The following is a 21,889-nucleotide window of genomic DNA, read 5'->3' as shown; positions in this document are numbered from 1 at the left end:
CTCTTAACCACTGAGCCATCTTGCCTGCCCGTGATGGTGCTTTTTATATGAAATGTTAGGGCAGATGGTTCAAATAGAAACTGAGAAAAAAAAAAAAAAAAAAAAAAAAAAAAAAGAATACCCTGGACCCACAGTGCACTTTGTGTGCACATTCTGCGGACTATTAGCTGTTAAGATTGACTCCCATAGGATGGGTGTGGGTACACACCTTTAATTCCAGCACTTGGGAGGAGAGGCAGGCAGATCCCTGAGTTTGAAGTTAGCCTGCTCTACAGAGCGAGTTCCAGGACAGCCAGGGATACACAGAGAAACCCTGTCTCTGAAAAATACCTAAATAAACAAATGAAAAGGGATCAGATATCATGCCATGAACACATAGCACTGCTGACAGGCAAACTCTATCCAGGGAGACCTCTATGACCTTCTCATTTGTGTGTAGAGTCAAGGCTCAGACAGCTGAGACACAGTTCTGGATCTAGACTCTCCAGGCTCATTGCTATGGAGAGATACTGTCATACTGGGATCCCCTCAAAGAAAACAGGGTGTTTGGGACTGTGTTGTGACCAGGGCTGTGGCTGTGGTCAAATTGAACTGCAGTGCCAGGCCTTCTAAGAAATGCAGACTGATGCTTCCTTCTGTCTCTATTCTAGCTGAATGTGGACCAGGTTTGTACATGTTAGGGCCCCTTCCAGGCATTGCAGCCACGGGGGATTTTGGAGAGCCACAGAAAGGGACAGGTGAGCCTTATGTACTTGGAGAAGGAACTAACAGCTCATCTGGTGTTCTTGGGTTTTTAGTGTGAATGGCTGCTGGGGGACCGGAAGCCATCCCCTGAGGAATTGGACCAGGGCATCGATCCCAATAGCCCTCTCTTTCAGGCCATCCTGGACAACCCAGTGGTGCAGCTGGGTTTGACAAACCCTAAGACATTGCTAGGTATGTGTGTGTTTACTTAGGCTAGCCTGGGTGAGGAACACATGGCGGGTGGATTCCCTGCCACAAGACCGGTGCTAGTGAAATGGTTTGGGCACTGATACTGTGCCATGCAGGTTGGCTTATGCAAGGCATTGTAGCTATGTTTCTGAAAGCCTGGGAGTCAGCTTCTGCCTTGATGGGATGAGCTTCTGCAGAGGGGAACGCAGAAGAGCAGAGCAGTGGCCTGTATGGGAAGAGGAGGTGAGGAGACAGTAGAGTTTGGATTTTGCTTATTATTTATAAGGAATTTTTTTGATAATTACTTTTTACTTGTGATATATCTTAAAAATCCACATAATGGGGCTAGCAAGATTAGTGGGTATTTGCTCACAAATCTGAGTTTGACCCCAGAAACCGCATGGTGAAAGGTGAGAGCTGATTTCTGCTTGCACACTGGCATGTGCATGCCCCCCAAGTAAATAAATAAATAAATGCTAAAAATATAAATAAAACCTAAGTATGCCACTTTAAAAATAGGATGACAGTGTAGTGGGGCACGCCTTTAATCCCAGCAATCAGGAGACAGAGGCAGGCAGATCTCTGAGTTTGAGACTGGCATGGTCTACAGAGTGAGTTCCAGGACATCCAGGGCTATACAGAGAAACCCTGTCTCGAAAAAACAAACAAACAAACAAACAACAACAACAAAAACTAAACAAAAAAAAAACCAAGAAAGTAATAGAACTAAATAGTTAGGAACATGCCATTCATTTGAAAACTGTTGTAGTGGCCATGCCTATATCTCAGCACTTGGAAGGAGGAGGCAGGAGACTTGAGAGGTCTGGGCCAGCCTGGTAGCTTCTCCCCAGACAGCAGTCACCATCCCTGTCCACAGTACTGGTCTCAGGAGTGTGTGCAGACACTCAGGTGTTTTTCAATGGAACCTGGGGACTGCTGCGGCTTACACCTGCAGTCTCAGAGAACGACAGAGACTGTTTCCAGGTCAGCCTGAGCTAAGAGTAAGACGTTGTCTCAAAGAAACAGCAGAAAAACCATAGTATTGTTTATATTCTATAGATTCCTTTTGTCTTCTAATGTGACATCAATGCCAGGAGCATAGCTGTGATTCTGAACTGTTCAGGGGTGACAACAGGATGAAACGTCCATGTGTTTGTGTATATGCACTTTCTTCCCCTTGAAGTGTTTTGGGTTTTTGGTTTTGTTTTGTTTTGTTTTTTTGAGCCAGCTATGTGGCCTCTTGGATCAAGATGGGCCTCGCCTCCGTATTTTAGTCCTGTGAGTGCAGAAGTCTGATCCATCTAGCCCTACTCCTTCTGAACCCGCATATGCCCTTCCCGTACATCATCATCCCTGCATGCAAGTGTGACCATGACCCCGAGGACTTGTCCTTCCTTGGCTTTCCTCTAGGGTTTGGCGACTCTTATACATATTTTCTGTCTGTCACTTGTCCCTGCCTTAAAAGGTGGCATCACCTTTTTAGGCCATTTCTGTAACTGACTGCCATATCTCCTGTGAGGTGTTGTAAACTATTCGACAGGTCAGGAGTGACTGTACCCTGCTGCCCAGTGGTGTGTGGGTTTTTTCCTTGTGTGCAGAAACTCTTTCCTGTCCCTCAATGCAAATGGGCTCCTGTGCACTGGACTTCCAGGGCTAGGATGAGCACAAAGAGAAGGAATTGCTGCCTGGGCCTAAGGTGTCCTTGTGCTCTCTGGTCTAGATGGAGCTCAGCTGTGGGTACAGCACGGGGGCTTCCACCTGTTTCCATGTCTCTTCCTTCTACGTTCTTCCTAGAATGTACTGAAGAAGTCCTTCACACAGTCTGACACTGGCTCTATAGATTACTGTGTGTTGTCCCATTTCTGGTTTCCTATCAGGTGGCTTTTGGGAACTGAAGTCCTCTGATTCCTTGAACTTTTTTTTTTTTTATGGTCAGAAAAATATTTCTCTTAGGTTGTTGGAGAGTTTTGAAATTTCTTTAAGTCCATCATTTAGCTGAAAGTTACATGCGTGCATGTGTGCGGGTGTGTGGCTATAGCATGTGCAGTATAAGGAACACAGTTGTCCATTATGTATTTGAGGCTATGTTTGGTATTTTTCATTGTCTCTGATCTTTCACACTGAGAACATCCCTCCCTCTAACCCTTGTCAGGCTGTTTGTAGATTTTTTTTTTTAAAGATTTATTTATTTATTACATGTAAGTACACTGTAGTTGTCTTTAGACACTCCAGAAGAGGGAGTCATATCTTGTTACGGATGGTTGTGAGCCACCATGTGGTTGCTGGGATTTGAACTCCGGACCTTTGGAAGAGCAGTCGGGTGCTCTTACCCACTGAGCCATCTCACCAGCCCCCTGTAGATCTTTTTTATTGTTGTTGTTGTGGTGGTGGTTTTGGTTTTGGTTTTTCAAGACAGAGTTTCTCCCTGTAGTTCTGGCTGTCCTGGGACTTACTCTGTAGACCAGTCTGGCTTTGAACTCAGAGAGGTCTGCCTCTGCTTCTAGGTGTTGATTAAAACTGTATTCCACCACCACTTGGATTTTAAGAAATGTCTTACACTTCCACATTGCTGTTCATCACCAAAAGAAGTCAGGACTGGAACTCAAGCAGGTCAGGAAGCAGGAGCTGATGCAGAGGCCATGGAGGGATGGCCTCTTACTGGCTTGCTTCCCCTGGCTTGCTCAGCTTGCTTTCTTATAGAACCCAGGACTATCAGTCCAGGGATGGCACCACCCACAATGGGCCCTCCCTCTTGATCACTAATTGAGAAAATGCCTTACAGCTGAATCTCATGGAGGCATTTCTTCAACTGAAACTCCTTTCTCTGTGATAACTCCAGCTTGTGTCAAGTTGACACACAAAACCAGCCAGTATAAGAAATAAATAGGGGCTGGTGAGATGGCTCAGCGGTTAAGAACACTGGCTGCTCTTCCAGAGGTCCCGAGTTCAAATCCTAGCAACCACATGGTGGCTCACAACCATCCGTAATGAGATCTGACGCCCTCTTCTGGTGTGTCTGAAGGCAGCTACAGTGTACTTACATATAATAAACAAATCTTTAAAAAAAAAAAAAAGAAATAGGTGTTGCCTTGAGATCTGACCAAAGGCCTTTTTTTTCTTTGTGCTGGGGTTTCGGCTCTGAGCATGCTAAGTACACACTCTATAGTCCTAGGGCTTTCTTTTCACATGTCAGTGTGGACTTGGCTGTGTATTGGTCAGTGTGTTTTAAGGTGCATTTGGCCAGAGAAGAGAAGCTCTTCCTCCACTTTAGGTACTGGGTCTTAGCTTCTTTAGACGGTCAGGTGTATATTTAGCTAGTGTCAGCCCTTTCTCTTTTCTGAAATAAACCACCCCAAGTGAGCACACTTAATCTGTGTGCTGGGGTCTGGGCCCGGAGGGCAGGATGGAGGTCTCTGGACTGCTCCTCAGAGCAGCAGCCTGTTCACAGGGCAGGGCGTCAGCACTCAGCATGACAGGACTGAGTTGGCAGTGGGCATTTGGCTCTCTGCCACATCTGCACTGCAGGGCTGATGCCAGTCCTACAGAACTCCTGTGAAGGTCCACACCAGCAGGATGGCCAGCTTGTGCCATCTCCTGCAGGGATAGATACCTCTCCCAAGCTCTAATTAGATATTTTTTGATGTTTACTAATAAAATAAAAATAACTACCCTGGGCTGGGGAGAGAGCTCAGTGAATAAAGATACTTGCCACCAAATCTGACAGCTTCCTGGAACTCAGATAGGGGAGAACTAGCTTCTACAGACTGTCCTCTGACCTTCCTGCACAATGAGGTATCTCTTCCAATATATAAAGAAATAAACTTTAAAAAGTAAGACATCTCCAATCCCATGACCTCTATGTTTTATCAGAAATATATTTATTTTAGCAAACTTGTCACCTTGAACCCCTTTCATGCGTGTATGTCATTCTGGTGCTTCTGTTTTTCAGAGACTTGCTATGTAGCCCTGGCTGGCCTCAATCCTGTGCTGTCCTCCCACCTAGCTTTCCCTGTGCCGGGTGTGTGCCTGCCTGGCTTCTGGGCATGTGGGTATCTGTGCTGTCCTGTGGCACTGCTTGTGTGACTCTGTTCTCACCATCTGAGACAGTGTTTGGTGAATGCATACCCGTGGTTCTATAGATGTACTGTGTTACTGTGACAACATGGTACCCTGGTTTTGGTCACTTGAATTCCTTTCTGTCTGGTTGTAGAAGGGCTTTTCTTGTGCCCTGTACTGTGAGTGCAGCTTGCGTTCCCAGGGGTAAGCAGCGTTGGATGAGCAGGTCAGAGGCTGGCACTGAGCTCTTGCTTACACCCGGTCTGCATGTTCTCCATTCTCCTGCATCACCACCAGCCTTGAAACTTTCTCCTTCCACTGCCACGGCCTGATTGCTCAACCATCTGAGCACTGCATGTCAAGCGCTGTGGAATACTTTCTGTTGGGCTCGGCATCTCTTCTTTTCCCTTTGCACTGGGTATTATGGTCTGTTTTCCAGTCCTGACACTTATTTTAAAGCTTGCGAAGGTAAAGAACACCTGCCCATTGATGCTACCTTGTAGCAGGTTTTGGCTACTTTGTGGATTCTTCTTTCTACCACCCTTTCAACCCCTGACACTAGCTGGAGGAGAAAAAAAGAATAGAGGGGAAGCGGGGGACAGTGTCCTTAGACTACTTTCGGCTGACTGGGGTGTTGCGTTTCTTGGGGGCAAGTTTGATCTTTTTCCTCAGGATACCTAATTTCTTCTTATTAGTTTGTCTTTGTGCTTGACTACTTAATAAACCACTACCAACAGCAACCAACCAGCCAACAACAATCCACTCCACCTCTTGGGGCTCTGGCATTTATACAGCCTCTGAAGAGGTCTCCAGAATTCCAAACATCACACAATCACAGAAACTGTCTGTTGCTGGCAAAATCACAGACAGCTGCTGTGGGCAATCTGAAGCAGCCCCATATCCCACACCTAAGATTAAAACAAAAATGTATTCCCATAATATTTTTGTGTTTTTTAAAGAAACCAAAGCTAATTGTTACTGTATTACCTGGTACAGATAATCCTGATGTGCCTTAATTTTCTAGGGTCACTGTGTGTAGTATACATGTGTATGTGAACATGTGTCTGTGCCTCAGATGCCTTCCATGTCACTGTGTAGTGTACATGTGTATGTATTCTTATGTGTGCAGATGAACATGTGTCTGTGCTGTGAACATCAGAGGTCAACCATGGGTGTCATTCCACAGCTGCCCACCATGTTTCTTACATTATTTATTCGTGGGGGGAGGACATTCATCAGCATGTGGATGTCAAAGGACAATTTGCAAGAATTGGGTTTTTTTTTTCCTTCTACCTTGTATGTCCCAGGGATTGAACTCAGGTCATCAGACTTGGTGGCAAACTCCTTTACTTGTTAAGCCATTTTGCCAACTCCCAAAGGTCCTTTGTTAACTTGGAAATTGCTGAGTAGGCTAGGCTGGCTAGCTATAAGCCTCCAGGCTGGCTGGCCATAAGCCTCCAGGCTGGCTGGCTATAAGCCTCCAGGCTGGCTGGCCATAAAGCCCCAGGGTCCTTCTGTCTCTACCTCCCCAGTGCTGGGATTACAAGCATGTGCTCTCATGCTCTGCTTTTTATATGAATACTGGAGATTAAGTCAGGCCCTCATTCTTACATGGCAAGTGCTTTTATCTGTTGAGCCATCTTCCCAACCCTAATTTTGTGAAACTCTAGAAAATCAAAGTTTGCCAGGTAGTGGTGGTGGTGTATACCTTTAGTCCCAGCACTGTGGGAGGCAGAGGCAGATGGATCTCTGAGTTTGAGGCCAGCCTGGTCTACAGATCAAGTTCTAGAACATCCAGGGCTACACAGAGAAACCTTGTCTTGAGAAACCAGGAAGAAAGAAAAGAAGAAAAGAAAAGTTCTTATTTTTAAATATACTTTGTGTGTGTGTGTGTGTGTGTGTGTATATTTTTTTTTTTTAGTGATGGACCTGGAGCCTGTTCATGCTGAGCAAATGATTACTATTGGGCTATACTCCAGCCTTCCATGACATGTTCACTGTGTTAGGGTTGAACATGTAGGTTTTTCCAGAAGGGTAGAATTAAATCTGCTGGTGGCACATGCAGTTAATCCCAGTACTTGGGAGGCAGAGGCAGGGGATTTCTTGAGTTCAAGGCCAGTCTGGTCTACAGAGTGAGTTCCAGGACAGCCAGGACTACACAGAGAGTCTGTCTTGAAAGAAAGAAAAAAATCTGCTAAAGCATATTTGTACCAAGGATTTTTCACATGGCTGTTTCCTGTGGTGTGTGGAAAGGGGTGTTTGCAAACCTGTCTTTTGGGTCTGCTGGTAGCTTTCCAGAGTTGGAATGCCATGAGTCCAGGCTGTTGACGACCCCACTAATGGACTGTGATCTGGAATACTGTGAGCACACAGGCAGTCCATTGCTCTGTAAAAGATGTAAGCATGGGCAGCTGACCACCCTACCCTGCTGATGGCTCTGAGTTGACGTGCTGTGATCACACAGGCAGTCTACTTCCCTGCCGACAGTAGTCAGTAGTTCAGGCACTATGGTTGGCTTGTAAGGGTGAGTGTCAGGGCCATTGAGAAAGGCTCAGTATGCTTGTTGGTGTTGGGTGCTACCACTCAGCTCTGTCGTCTTCCCACAGCATTTGAAGACATGCTGGAGAACNCGCTTAACAGCACCCAGTGGATGAACGACCCAGAGACGGGCCCGGTCATGCTGCAGATCTCTAGAATCTTCCAGACGCTGAATCGCACGTAGGTGGTACCTACTGTGCTCCTTGGCTGTGCAGTCTCAGCAGTCTGTGAGGCAGTGGGCACAGGGTTCGGCCGGGATCTTGCCTGGACCACAGCTTCTCGGACTCTCCTTTCTAGACCTAACTGCTTATCAACTTCTGCCACATGGTTTGAAAGTTGCAGTCCTAGCTTCTGACAGGTGTTTACAGAAAGTGGCTGTTGCATTGGGAAGGTGAATGATTGCTGCCCCGTCCCCTCCAGATACTCTGCTGGGCTCCTGAAGTGCTACTTGAATTGACCCTTAGGTGTTTGCTTGTGGAGCCCAATGTATTTAAAAGAAGGCATGTTCTGATCCAAAGTGTTATGTCAAGTGTGCTAATTTAACCAGACTGACTCACAGATGGCTTCTTTAATAAATAAACCCTTTTCCTATTTTTACTTGTGTTACTTCATGGCAGCAAGGACATCACATGTATCCCCTAGGCCGTGTACACGTTGCCTCTGCCCAGAGCGGGTGTCATTGCCACTTCTTTCTAGATACTATTTCTCTGTGTAGCCCTGGATGTCCTAAAACTCACTCTGTAAACCAGGCTGCCCTTGAACTCAGAAATCTGCCTCCTGAGCGCTGAGATTAAAGGCGTGTGCCACCACTCATCTTTCATGGCTACTTCTTCACTTGGAAACCTGAATCCTCTGAGCCCAGCTCAAGTTGGGTTTGGGGCTGTGACATTTCAAGTAGCAGGCTTTCCCCCCAGGCACAACAGGTGGAGCAGGGTGTGTGTGTGTGTGTATACACTCACAGGTGTATGTACTCATGTGTACCTTGTGCCAGAACACAAACGTGGGGATCACACCTGCCCTACTCAGGAGTTGGGTCTTTCCTTCCACCATGGTCCCGGGGATCAAGCCCAGCTCATCAGGCTCCTGCAGCAAGGACCTAAAAAACCACACACTCTTCTGACTCATCTTGCTGGCTCATGATCTAGTCCCCTTTCTGTGACCCCTGCTCAGGGTTACTGTAAAAAGCATTTAGCTCTCGAGTGTGTTTAAGCATGTCTGAGAAGCTGCAGCATAGGTGAGGTATAGGCATAGCCACAGCCTTGGCACTCACGCTGCTGGAGCTGAGCCAGAAGACTCTAACAACATGGAAAAGGAGCTCAGCGGCTGGAGTGTTCGATGTACAAGCAAGAGGACCTGAGTTCACATCCCAGCACCATGTAAAAAGCTAGGCATGGCAGCACACAGCTGTAATTCCAGCATTTGGAGATGGTAAGTGGAGTTTCGATCCTGGGGGGTTAACAAGATAAGCTGGAAAGTGATAGAAGACATTAGACACTGACTCTGGCATGTGTGTGCAAGCACACATATAACAAAGACCATGACGGGATCTGCCTGTCCGCCTAGTGTGTTGAAGAATCTCTGAGGGAGGGTGGAGAGATGACTCGCCACTTACGACCACTTGCTATTCAAGTTCAAGTCCCAGGATCCACGTTGGATGGCTCACAACCACTTGTCTGACTCCAACCCCAGCTCCAGGAAAGCCGATTTCCTCTTGTAGCCTCTGTACACACATCCAAACAAAAATAAAGATCTTCACAGAACTTCAAGGAACCATCTCTATGGGCTCTGGAGGCCATGGGGAGTGTCCTGTACTTGGGATAGGTCCTGATGCTGGTCTTTTGTCCAGGATCTGTGTGTGTATGTGTGTGTGTGTGTGTGTGTGTTTTCTGCAACACTAGTACCCCCTGAGACAAGCATTGTGTTCATGTAATAGTTTGAGGAGCTAACACAAACTGGCCCTGAAAGGGGGTCTTCGTTTGGAAAAAATAGATTTCCTGCTCTTGGCTGTTTGGGTTTTTTTGTTGTTGTTTTGTTTGTTTTGTTTTTCAAGACAGGTTCGTGTGTGTGTGTGTGTGTGTGTGTGTGTGTGTGTGTGTAGGTGTGTAGCCCTGGCTGTCCTGGAACTCACTCTGTAGACCAGGCTGGCCTTGAACTCAGAAATTCACCTGCCTTTGCCTCCTAAGTGTTGTAATTAAATCCATGTGCCACTACTGCCTGACTGCTTTTGGCTGTTCTTACAGTTGTGTTTCCACTGCTAGTGTGTGCCTTCTGTGGCCCACTTTTAGCCTGAGGTTGCAAATGCACTTTCTTTAATTCCAACCACTAGTAAGCATAGAACAGTGTTTCAGTTGGGTTGTAGTTCTTAGACATTAAAAAGAATCTTTAATTGCTTATGGTGTGTTTGAGAGAGTGTGAGCTACCATGATACATGAAGATTGGAGGATACTTTGTGCGGTATCTAACTCAGGTCATCAGACTCACATGCAATTTTACTTGCTGAACCAACCCCCCAGCTCTGCGCCACTGTGGAGTTCAGGGAAGAACCATAGTGGTGGTAACCATGGCTGCCCTTGGGCCTCAGAGAGTAACTACCTTAATGCCAAATTTCCACTCCTGCTTTGGCCATCAGGGAGAGCACAGCATCTCTGTGTTGCCTGATATTTAATACACGGCCTCTGTGGAGCCTTTTGGGTGAACACTGTATGGCAGTCATTGTTTAGGGCTGATGTTTCATGGCTGGCAAAGCATGAATTTATCATTTTACAATGAAAGCTGGGATGCAGAGAGGGGAAGGACATCTGTGCCTTGACCTGCTTTACGCTATTGATGGGCAAGTGACTTCCCAGCAGGTTGGAGTAGGTTGTGTGCCTCTGAGTTGTCTCTGTTGGCCATGAGGTATGGACATAGGTCCAGTGACACTGAAGCCTGACAGAACAGTTGGCCTGAAACATTCGTTCTATTGAATACAGGGTAGTGTGTCATTTCAACTTCTGTACGTCCATTTCCCTTAGGAAATGTGAATAGGTAGGTCTCTGTGCAGATCCACAGGTGACACTTGTCGCTGGGGACAAAAGGGAGCTCTTTTGGATATAGGGAGGCCTTGGGGGTCCATGGCCCACAACCTTCTTGGGGGCAGGACCTGTGCTGAGAGCCTACATTGAGGCCTGGTGGGCCGTAGGGGTGGTGAGAAAACTTGATGGAATGGCTGGAAGGTAGCTTCAAGCATGGGGCCTACAGCAGCTAGAGATCCTGTTCCCAGAGTTTACTTTCCAAACCTTCACACTGGGCCTGAGTATGGCTGTGATGAGAGCTGAGGAGACCAATGGTTTATCGTGAAATACGTGAATGGCATGTATCTAACTGGCATGTTTCTAACTGGCCTTAAGACTCCCAGGTATATTTGGGGTTGAACTCTGCACATTTAGACTAAGTCTATATCTTAGACTGTAGTCTGAGATGCATGTCAAGGGGCAGTTAAGGAAGTGGACACAACACTCAAGAGCTGGTCATATAGAGAGATTTCTCAGGGTAGCTGTGGATTGTGGGCCAGGAATAGGGTGTGTGGGAAGGTGTACATAGTACCCAGAGGCAACACATGAACTGCACACTCCCTTGTCAGCCGACCTGTTGGCTTTCTACCCTTGCTAGACCCTTGCCACCTTTACCTGGGATGCTTTGTTGCCCATGCACACCCTCTGACTACAACATGGTGATTTGGGGACTGGTTCTTTGGGATCTTGTCTCCTGCTTGGTTGTACAAGGCCTATAGTACCTGCATATCCTGTTAGCAGGATGCCATGGGAGCCCCGATGGGAGGTGCCCACGAGCTGCAAAGCTGCACAGCTGCACAGGTAAATGAAGACAGGGAGTGGGAGATGGAAATAGCAAATTGTAAAAGGTGAAGATCTTGAGTGGAGGGTTGGCAGAAGAAAGGAATGGAGAGGGAGATGGACAGGAAGGTCATGAGTGACACTCAGAATGGAAGCCATTGCCAAATATGACTTCAAAGTGACTGCTGCTGATGAGCTGAGCTTCAAAGGGGGGGGGGCATCCTTAAGGTTTTGAGTGAGGAATGTGACTAGAACTGGTATAAGGCAGAACTCAAATGGAAAGATGGCTTCATCCTCAAGAATTACATAGAATGAAACCACATCCTTGGTATTTTTTGGCAAAATCCCCAGAGCCAAGGCAGAAGAAATGCTTAGCAAACAGCAGCATGACAGGGCCTTCCTGAACCGAGAGAGTGAGTGAGCTCCTGGAGACTTCTCTCTGTCTGTCAGGTTTGGAAATGATGTGCAGCACTTTAAGATGCTCCAAGCTGGAGCTGGGAAGTGTTTTCTGTGGGTGGTGAAGTTTAATTCTTTTAATGAGCTGGTAGATTACCACAGATCAACATCTGTGTCCAGGAACCAGCAGATATTCCTACGGGGATAGAACAGGTGCCATAGCAGCAGACGTACATCCAGGCGCTCTTTGGCTTTGACCTCCAGGAGGATGGCGGGCTGGGCTTTCGCAGAGGAGACTTCATTCATGTCATGGATAACCCAGATCCCAATTGCTGGGAAGGGGCCTGCCACGGCAAATATGTCACCTCAGTGAACCAAAGGAGATTATTTAAAGAAAGTGAAAAGTTGAGACCATTCACAAGAATTACACCCACACGCTGCCTGGCACAGCCTGTGAGGGAATGCAGAACACCTAGCTGGGTCCCAGGGCGACCCTCTCACTTAGACTGCAACTTTGGAGGGTGGGAAGGGGTGTTTGATTTCATAATGCCAAAACATAACCTATTGAATGAATTACAATTTTTATTACAGAATCTTGCCGCTACTCCTGCTTCTCTTGTGTCCTTTTTCTCGTTCTTCCTTTCCTGTCCAGTGCATGATGTTTAAGGCCCTAAATAGTCCAGCTGATACCAATAATAAAAGAAAAGAAACCAAAAAAAAAAAAGTGTGATGCCTTGTGTCTGGTCTCCCCACCCCCAACACTGACCGTGCAGAGAATACCTAGGTTTTTTTCTGGGGAAGCAGCCGTATTCCATGGACTTCACTGGAGACTCCTGGTCACAGTGGCTATCTCCCTGGATGCTCAGAACCTCTTCCCAGGCATGGTCTTGATGTTTGGTTTTATCCAGCTTATGGAAGATCTTTTGGAACTAAGGGGCTGCCTGTGAGGGTTTTTTAATTCTACCTTGAGGCTATGACTCAGTTTCTTTACTTGGGCAAGAGTCTGGAAACTGCTGTTGGGCACCTGCTCAGACCTGAGTCTCTGCTGGGCTTAGTCCCATCTCCCTTCACACCTATTTTAATGTGGATCCCAAAGAAATGTGGACATATCTCCAATGTGTGAAGACAGAATTGCCTCTGGGCCACACAAAGTCAAGCCTTGGGCATGTTCTGCAACATTTATTATCTCTGGAACTCAGAAGGTCCCAGAATGATGAGAGTGTGAACAGGGCTTATGTCCCAGAAACAGTTGGATTTGAAATGTGTGAAGACCACTCAGAGCAGTGTGGCCAGAGGCACTATGGGCTTGGGAGACCTCAGACTTGGACTTGGGTAGCATGGAGTTTTTCTACTTGCCACCATCCAGACCACTGTTCTCATTCCCTGCAAAGCTGGAATTCTGAGCTGGTATGGGTGAAAACATAGCCTACATCCTTGGTTTGGGCTGTGTGGTCTACAGATCCTGACTAAATCCAGGCCACTCAGTCCATTGTGTAGTTGCTGGTAGCATGTTGTCTACTGGGTGGAGTGGGGAGTTGGGGACAAATATATGTTCCAGGAGGGCAGGCATGCAGGTGCTCTGCAGTCAGTCCAGAGCTGGGATAGGGCTATGCTGTCTCAGGAGCTTAGGAACTATAACCCTGGATGTACAAAAGCCTGGGAAAGCTTGCTTGTCTCCAGAGGCCTAATGGCTATGCAAGGAGCTTTAGTCAGTTAGTGTGCAGGAGATGCCTAAGCAGAGTACAAGTGGACATCCCCTGGGAGCTTGTGAGCTGCATCTTGCAGGACTTAGGAACAGATGGCTACATTAAGGAAGGTCAGGCTGGGCACAAGCTTGGAACTCCTGGGCAGCTCACAAACCTTAGCTGCCATTACAGTTTGTGACCACTCAGTATTCGGCTCTACCCAACTAACAAACACTCCCACTGTTTAGTCTTTGAGAGGCACTAAGTTTAAGTAGCATTTTCTCCTTTGGGGAGCAGCTAGGCAGCTTCGCACTTGTGCTGGGCTCTGCTGGTGCCCAGTGCTGGCTGAGAGGCTCGGGTAGAGATAATCTAGTCCCTTTCATACACTTTCCATTGTAGAGTCCCTTTAGCACCTCACTTAAAACATTCCCCAATTACCCAGGAGAGACTACACATCAGGTGAAGCTCTGGTGGTGGTGGTGGTGGGGCATGCAGATTTTTAGGGGTTTTGCTTTTTATTCATACCTCTTCCTTTATTTGGATTGCAGTCTCATCATATGTGCTTAATAACATTCAAATATGAATCCAAATAAATCCATTATAGCCAGTGATGCCACATTTGCCTGTTATCTCTTGGATATAAACATAGCCACACTTCAGTGGCCACCAAACTATCCAGCACACCTTCCTTAACTGTAAACTGCTGCTGAAGCTATCAGGTATCAGGTTTAGCACAGCTATCTGCATAGCTATGAGGAGCTCAGCAGGAGTAGGGAGAAAACAAGTCAACTTTGGCATATTGTCAAAATGTGGCCAACCGTGGCCTTGGTACCAGTGCTGGCACCAGTTTCTTTCTTTGTGGTTTTGTTTGTTTGTTTGTTTGTTTGTTTGTTTGTTTGTTTTTTTGAGACAGGGTTTCTCTGTGTAGCCCTGGCTGTCCTGGAACTCACTTTGTAGACCAGGCTGGTCTCGAACTCAGAAATCTGCCTGCCTCTGCCTCCCGAGTGTGTGCGCCACCATCCCCGGCTGTTGTTTCCCTTTTTAAAAGCACATTTGCACATCTTGTCTGGCTCAGGGCGTTTCCACTCCATGCCCATTAGGCTGCAGCCCTTTGTCTGCTCCAGATCTGCTTTGGAGTCAAAAGTATGTTTTCTTCTCTGGCTTCTGTTAAAGCCAGTGAGGGGCAGGGCTAGCTCTCCTGCTCTCATGCCCTCAAGGCCAGCTCTCCTGACTGCCTCAGGTAGTGAGGGGTAGGGGATGAAGGTAGAGGGTGTCACCCACACCCATGCCACCTCATAGCAGACTTGTGTTAGTCACCCTTTGGATAATCTGATAAAAGCCAACCTCTTCTGAGGGAATGCCTTGTTATATGGCTGGCCTTAAACCCTCAACTCAGTCTATCCCCCTTAAACTCAGTCTATCCAGTAGTGCTGGGATGACAGGTGTATATCACCACACTTAGCAAATTAAAAGTCAGTTCACTGTTTTAAATTTCTTTTCCTCTTTGTCATTACAGAGATGGAATTTAGGGCCTTCCACACACTAGGCAAGTGTGCTACCTGAGTTATATTCCCAGCCCCGTTTTTCTAAAAAAAATTTTTTTTCAAGACAGGGTTTCTCTGTGTAGCCCTGGCTGTGTTGGAACTCACTCTGTAGACCAGGCTGGCCTCGAACTCAGGAATTCGCCTATCTCTGCCTCCCAAGTGCTGGGATTAAAGGCGTGCGCTACCAGTGCCCGGCTAAAAAATGTATTTTTTTGTGTGTGTGTGTGCATGTGTGTGTGTGTGTGTGTCAGTGTATGCTGTGTAGAAGACTGAGGCAGTTGGAGCTCCTGGAACTGGAGTTAGAGGCAGTTTTGAGTTGTTATGTGGGTTCTGGAAACCGACCTGGGTGTTCTGCAGAAGCAGTGAGTGCTTTTAACCATGGACCCATCTTTCTAGCTTATGCCAGCCCCATTTTTTTTTTTAAACAAAACTGTCAAAATAGGGCCTGGTGTAGTGGCTCACACCTTTATTCTCGGTACTTGGGAGGCAGGGATAGGTGGATCTGTGTGAGTTTGAGGCCAGCCTGGTATTCATGTCCCATTCTAGGATAGACAGGGCTACATAAAAGAGAGATCCTGCCTCAAAACAAAACAAATCAGTCAAAATAGCACAGAAAATGCTCCCACCTAAGTTTCTGTCAGTGTATGTATATATGCACAAGGCCAATGGGGGGTGCTTTCCTTAATCATTCTTCACTTTAGTTTTGAAAAACACTCATTACTTTTTTACTTTATATGTATATGGATGCCTTGCTCTATGTATGCATTCTTCATGTGTGGCTGGTGCCTGTGGAAGCCAAAAGTCAGCAATGGAACTGGAGTCCAAGATAGCTGTGAGCTGCCATGTGGGTGTTGGGCACTGAATTCAGGTCACTTGAGCCATTGCTCTTGTTTTAGTTAGGTTACTGCTGCTGTGATTGAACACCGTGACCAAAGCAACCTGGGGAAGAATAGATTTATTTGGCTTACACTTTCACATCACTTATGCATCACCGACAGAAGTCAAGCAGGGCAGGAACCTGGAGGCAGGAGTGGATGTACAGGCCTTAGAGGGGTGCTGCTTACAGTCTTGCTATTGCTGGCTTGCTCTGCCTGCTTTCTTATAGAACCTAGGACCACCAGCCCAGAGGTGGCCTCCCCCACAATGGATTGTCCCCTGACCCATCACTAATTGAGAAAATATCTTACAGAAGAAAATGGGGGCGTTTTCTCAATTTAGGCTCCTTTTTTTTTGGATGAATTTAGCTTGTGTCAAGTTGACATAAAACTAAGGCAGTATAGCTCTTAACCACTGAGCATCTCTCTAGCCTTCCCACCTTATCTTTTGAGAGAAGGTCTTTCACTGAACCCATCTCGACAATTTGACTCAGGCTCACTGTATCCTCACAGGAAGCAAATGGCTGTATGATCTTCAACAGTAATTCTCAAATTCTACCCAGGGAACGCCTGTGAACAGGGAACAATCCTCAGGACAGGCGATGGGGACATCTCTGAGTTCTGTGTCCATACTGCCATTCTGACACTGGGTTTTACTATGTAGCAGAGGCTAGCTTAAACTTGCCATCCTCCTGCCTCAGTCTCCTAAGTGCTGAAGTCACAGGTTTACAAAAAACACATCTAGCTTCTACCTGGTTTTGCATAGCCGTGTCACAAAGGGATAAAGCTTTGGTTGGAGATCTCAGGGGATCTGCACTGGGGTCTGGAACAGCCTCCTTCTCAGTTCACCTCTGAGCTCTGCTCACACTTAACAGGAGTGAGTCCAGGAAGGGGATGGGGGGCACTTTCAGTGGGCCACCGAGCCTCTTAGTAACAGGAGCTCCTGCCATAATTCAAACTGGGTGCTGCTAGAGTTGTGTGTATATAGTATATGTGAGAACACTTTAGACTCTCAGCTTTGGGATGGGGATAGACAGCTGTCCCAGGTAAGCTGTTACAAAGGCCTCCCTGCTCAGGGCCCTCAGGAGCCCCTCCAGGTGGCCTCTTTCCAGCTTCCTGTGGTGCTGTCTTGATAATCTTTTCCAGAACTTCCTGTTGGGATGATCAGTGGTCTTTCCACAATGCGCACTGGGCCAGGGCACTTTTGATTTCCCTACTGTCTGTGTGGACACTTGAGTATGAACTCAGATGCAAGGGCCAGGAAGAGAGGAGGAAATGGTGAGTTTAGCAGGTCATACACATCAAGCCTGTGACTGTTCTCTTTGGGGACATGGATCCTACTCACTATCACCACAGACTGGGAGCAGTCCTCAGAACCATGCATCTCCTAGCTGCATCATTATCTCCTGTGTATTTGTGATGAGCCCATGCCCAGCAATGGTGACTTAGGGCATACCTGTTCATGTTCATACCTGTTGTATGTCTGGATGGGGGTGGAGGACTAGTTTGAACCAGAATTTGTGAGAAGACAGGTTAGGGAAGCTGGCCCTGGCTTGCCTTCCTCTGGGAGACACTGGAGCGTTCAGGGCAGGGTGACTTCCTCCTGCTTTGGTTGCGAGCTAATTGGGGGTGGGGGGAGGTGAGCCATTTCCCACTGTTTGATTTGTACTTTCATTGGACCCTGACTGAGGATTCAAGGATGGACAGAAGAGGAAGCTGTTCCTCATGCCTCCTTAGAATTTTGATAGCTTCTCCAATAGAGAGAAGAGTAGAGCTGGTTCTAGGTGCTAGGACAGCCTGCCTTCAGGTGCCTCCTTCCCGTGTTAAGACAGCAGCACTGTGCAGAAGCCTGATCAAATGGTTTTGAGGGAAGATCCTGAAAAATGAAAACAAACTCAGTGCCTAAGCCAAGGGCTAAGCTCACTAGCCTCTCAGCAGTCAGCTCCATCCAGCCCAGGATGGCTACTGTTCCTCTACGCTCAAGTCTGTTCTTCCTCTGTGCAGTCTGCTGCTGGTCTCAAGTGACCCCGGGCTGTTCCTTGAGCCCAGGGCACCTTGTGTGACTGGACCCTCCACCTGCCTGCTAGCCATGTGGACCAGTGTCACTAATGACTCCAGCATGTCCTTTGATGGTTCTATCCTGGTCCAACTCAGTAGCTCTGCCCAAGCCCTTGCTCATGTTTCAGCTCCTGTTCGGGGACACAGTCCAGACAATTGTCCCCAGCTTTTTCTGCATCTAACCCATAGTACCCCTGCTCTGCCACCAGTGCAGAAGTAGCTGGTACCCACCCCAGTCAACCTTCCTGCCCCTACACCCCCTGCTTTCTTTCCTGATGCTGAGGAAGGAGGAAGGCCCTCTCTGCTAGGTTTCTGCCCAATTGTATGACGCCAGCACTCTGCTGTCCTATCCAGCACCAGGTCTTCCCATTGCTCCAGTATATCAGTGAGCGTCCCAATGATGAAATCTTGCCAGTCTTCAAACAGACCTGGCATAGCTGGGCGTGGTGGCACACGCCGTCAATCCCAGCACTGGGGATTCAGGGGCAGGTGAATTTGTGAGTTTGACATCCAGAGCTCGGCTATCTGTACCTTCTGTAGCTCCCTAGTGTAAGATTCCCTCCTAAAACTGCACCTATTGTGAGAATTCTTTCCCTGGGGAGACAATACCAACCCCCTGTTCATAAGGGTAAAGCCCCAAAGACAAATCAAAGTTCGCTGTGCAGAGACAATGAATTTATTTGGCCTTACTTACAGAACATGGGTAAAGTGCTCCTTATAAAAGTGTGGGACTCTAGAGCAGCTGTGTCAGAATTTTTTTTTTTGGTTTTGTTTTTTGAGACAGGGTTTCTCTGTATAGCCCTGGCTGTCCTGGAACTCACTTTGTAGACCAGGCTGGCCTGGAACTCAGAAATCTTCCTGTCTCTGCCTCCCGAGTGCTGGGACTAAAGGCGTGTACCACCACACCCGGCTCTAGAATTTTTTTAAAGGTACACCTAGCTGTCATGGAACCTGCGATGTAGACGAGGTTGGCCCCTAACTCAGAGTGCTTGGATTAAAGCATGAGATACCATGCCTGACTTTGCACCAGAGAGTCTTTACCCATCATGGTTGGCTTCCCCATAGGTGCAAAGATGGAAGTCTCCACCTTCAGCTAATCTTCTCCAGTCTATATACTCTAGCACTTCCTGAGACCACTAGGGCACCTGCAATCAAAGCTTTATTACAAATGGCTGGGACATGCCACAGGGAGCAGCTGGAATCTCAGGCAAGGGTCCAATGACCGTTCTTACTCCCTCCTTCCACAGTTGATCTGATAAACCTGGCAGCAATTCTGCTCAAAGACCAGCACAGTACGACAGCACTCCATGCCTGGGGCTTCTGCTTTCCCTTATGGCACTGCATCCCATGCCTCCCCGGGCCTTGTCTCTCTGCTACAGTAACTGTGTCTTGTCTCATGCCTCTGAGGCCTTCTGTTTGCCTTTATAGTAGCAGCATCCCATGCCTTCCCTACTCTTCTGTTCACTTTACCTCAAACTTCCTAAAAGGGGTTAATTTTGAGTATCAAGTTTGGGGGATTTAGAGTCATGTATGAGGAAAACCCCTGGACATGTCTATGAGGGCATTTCCAGAGAGGCTGAACTGAGGTGAGACAACCCATCCTGAATGTGGGTGGCACCATCCTACAGGGTGGTGATCCAGACTGAATAGAAATGAGGTCACCAGCTGAGCACAGGCATTCCTTTTGGCCACCTCACACTCCTGCTGCCATCCCGTCCCTGTCATGATGGATTCTACCCTCCGAGGATACCCATCCCTTTAGTCCTTTGTTTCACAAAAGTGTCTGTCAGGAATAGTAAGTCATCATGGAAACTGAGAGTCCTTCTTCAGATCCCCGAGCCCTCCAGATTCCTTCTCTCCTCTGTCTCTCGCCTTCGTTAGGCCCAAACCCCTGGGCTTGGATAAAATGGACAGGTTCCTAGAAAGACACAAAGTATGGAACCTGACTGAAGAAACAGGTGACCTAAGCAGGCCTATAGCAATGAACTAAGTCTGTTGGAAAGGCCACCGCAGAGTCACCATGCTTGGTCCCTTGTAGCTGGACTTTGGCTAGCTACTTTGTGGGTTCTTTTTTCTTCTACCCTTCTTCTTCCACCCTTCTAACCTTCTAACACTAGATAGCGAGGAGAATGAAAGAAATCCCAGATGAAGTCAGGTAGGAAAGGGGCAACGATGTCATTAGACTACTTCCTGATGATTAGGGTGTAGAGCTCCTTGGGACGGCTTTGATCTTTACTGTCAGGATATCTAATTTTTTCTTCTTTCTTCTTTGCACATGCTGCTTAACAAACTACAACCAACAGAATCCAACCAACAGCCCACACAGACTCTTGGGACCCTGGCATTTATACAGCCTTGGAAAAATCCCCAGAATTCCAAACATCACACAATCCCAGAAACTGTCTGCTGCTGGCACAATCACACCCCTGCTAAAGCACGAGGCAAATCAGTCAGTGCTGTGGACAATCTGAAGTAACCCTACATCCCACACTTGGGGTTAAAACAAGAACATATTCCCATAACCTCTCTCTCTCTCTCTCTCTCTCTCTCTCTCTCTCTCTGTGTGTGTGTGTGTGTGTGTGTGTGTTTTAAAGAAACTGACATACTTACTACAGTCCCTGGAATCCGCTGAGGGAGAGGAGAGCGGACTCTGGAAAGCTATCCTCTAACTGCCACAAGTGCACATGGCACGTGCACTCACCTCATTCCCCTCATCCCGAGCCAGCTACTGAGGCAAGGTCAGGGTAGGTCTATCAGATACTTAGAAACCATCTCTTCCCCAAACTGTGAGGAGGGCCAAGCATGGCAGTGCACATCTACAATCTTAACACTGTGGAAGGCTAAGCAGGAAGAATCCAGAAGTTGGAGGTCAGTGTGACGGCATACAGAATGAATTCCAGACCAGCATGGCAGTAAGACTGTGGCTCAAATAATTAAGTCAAACCAAAGCAAGAACATAAGAAACACTCCCAAGTTATTTTACTTGCCCACTAGCAATCTGCTTCTAAAGCCACACAGACACCACATGTAAACTGCAGACTACAACGTGCCATGAACACTCAAGACACAGTAAACAAAGCTAGGTAGTATGTATGTATGTGTGTATGTATAAAAAGGACTATGCTCCATGCCAAGTGGAATTTCTTCCAGACTACAGGGGAGGATCAGTATCTGAACACCAGACAATGTTATAAATGACAGACAGAATAAAAGCCTCTACATGACCACCAGGTACAAAACAAAGCACCACACAGATGTACGATGGATGGATTTCCTGAGCTTGATAAGCGACACCCATCAAAACGCACAGCATCACAGTCAGTGCAAACTGGGTGCTTCCTCCAGATCACAAGACAAGGGGTCTGCTTTCCCCTGCTATTCCACAGGGCACTGGGGCTCTAGACAAGGCAGGAAGGAGGTAAGAATGCTCTCTACCCACAGATAACATGTCTGAAACCATTCAACTAGCAAATGGATTCCTCAGAGCTGCAGAATACAAGGCCAGAACATCAGACCACCATCCCTGGCCCCCTTTCCTCTCTCTCCTATATTCTCAGGTTTGTCCTGCTATCTACCTGGCATCCCCCACCCCCCTCATCCCAGTACGGCCAAGTTCTGCTGTCCCACCACCTTTGGCCCCAAGCTCTGAGCCTTGCTGGTTTTACGCCCCGGGGTTTAGATCAGCCTACCATAGCAGCCCAGTCTACTGCTCCTCGGACAGACACTAGGCTCACTTTTTACTCCTTTCTGCCCAGATGTCCTTTTCTTCGGTCTCTCCATGGGTACCCAGCCCTAACCAATTTTTATTTCATTTTATTTTAAACAGGGTCTCACTATGTGGTTTTGGCTGACCTGGAACTCGATTAGAAACAGGGTGGCTCTGAAGTCACTGAGATGCACTTGCCTCTGCCTCACAAGTGCTGGGTTCAAGATACTTGCCACATGAGGCCACTATCCATTTTTTGTTTGTTTTG

General features: G+C 47.4%; 1 protein-coding gene and 1 pseudogene across 2 annotated transcripts in view; both read left to right on the top strand.

Annotated features, from left to right (window-relative positions):
- Nucleotides 1-8,124, top strand: part of Ubac1 (UBA domain containing 1) — a 23,848-nt gene extending 15,724 nt beyond the window's left edge. Inside the window, exons 9-10 of one of the 2 annotated variants that reach the window (XM_021150867.2) lie at nucleotides 798-936; nucleotides 7,596-8,124. In XM_021150867.2, coding sequence (XP_021006526.1) covers nucleotides 798-936; nucleotides 7,596-7,711 — 255 coding nt within the window. In that variant the 3' untranslated portion in view covers nucleotides 7,712-8,124. The remainder of the gene's footprint in view (nucleotides 1-797; nucleotides 937-7,595) is intronic. The other variant, XM_029474336.1, reaches the window with a different exon arrangement.
- Nucleotides 8,125-11,306: 3,182 nt separating this feature from the next.
- On the top strand, nucleotides 11,307-12,458 carry LOC115030402 (annotated as a pseudogene).
- The last annotated feature ends 9,431 nt before the right edge of the window (nucleotides 12,459-21,889 follow it).

The sequence above is a fragment of the Mus caroli genome, chromosome 2 (genome assembly GCF_900094665.2).
Source record: "Mus caroli chromosome 2, CAROLI_EIJ_v1.1, whole genome shotgun sequence".
NCBI lineage: Eukaryota > Metazoa > Chordata > Mammalia > Rodentia > Muridae > Mus > Mus caroli.
Note: the sequence above shows the minus strand (reverse complement) of the source record. Positions and strands in the feature narration are given on the sequence as shown.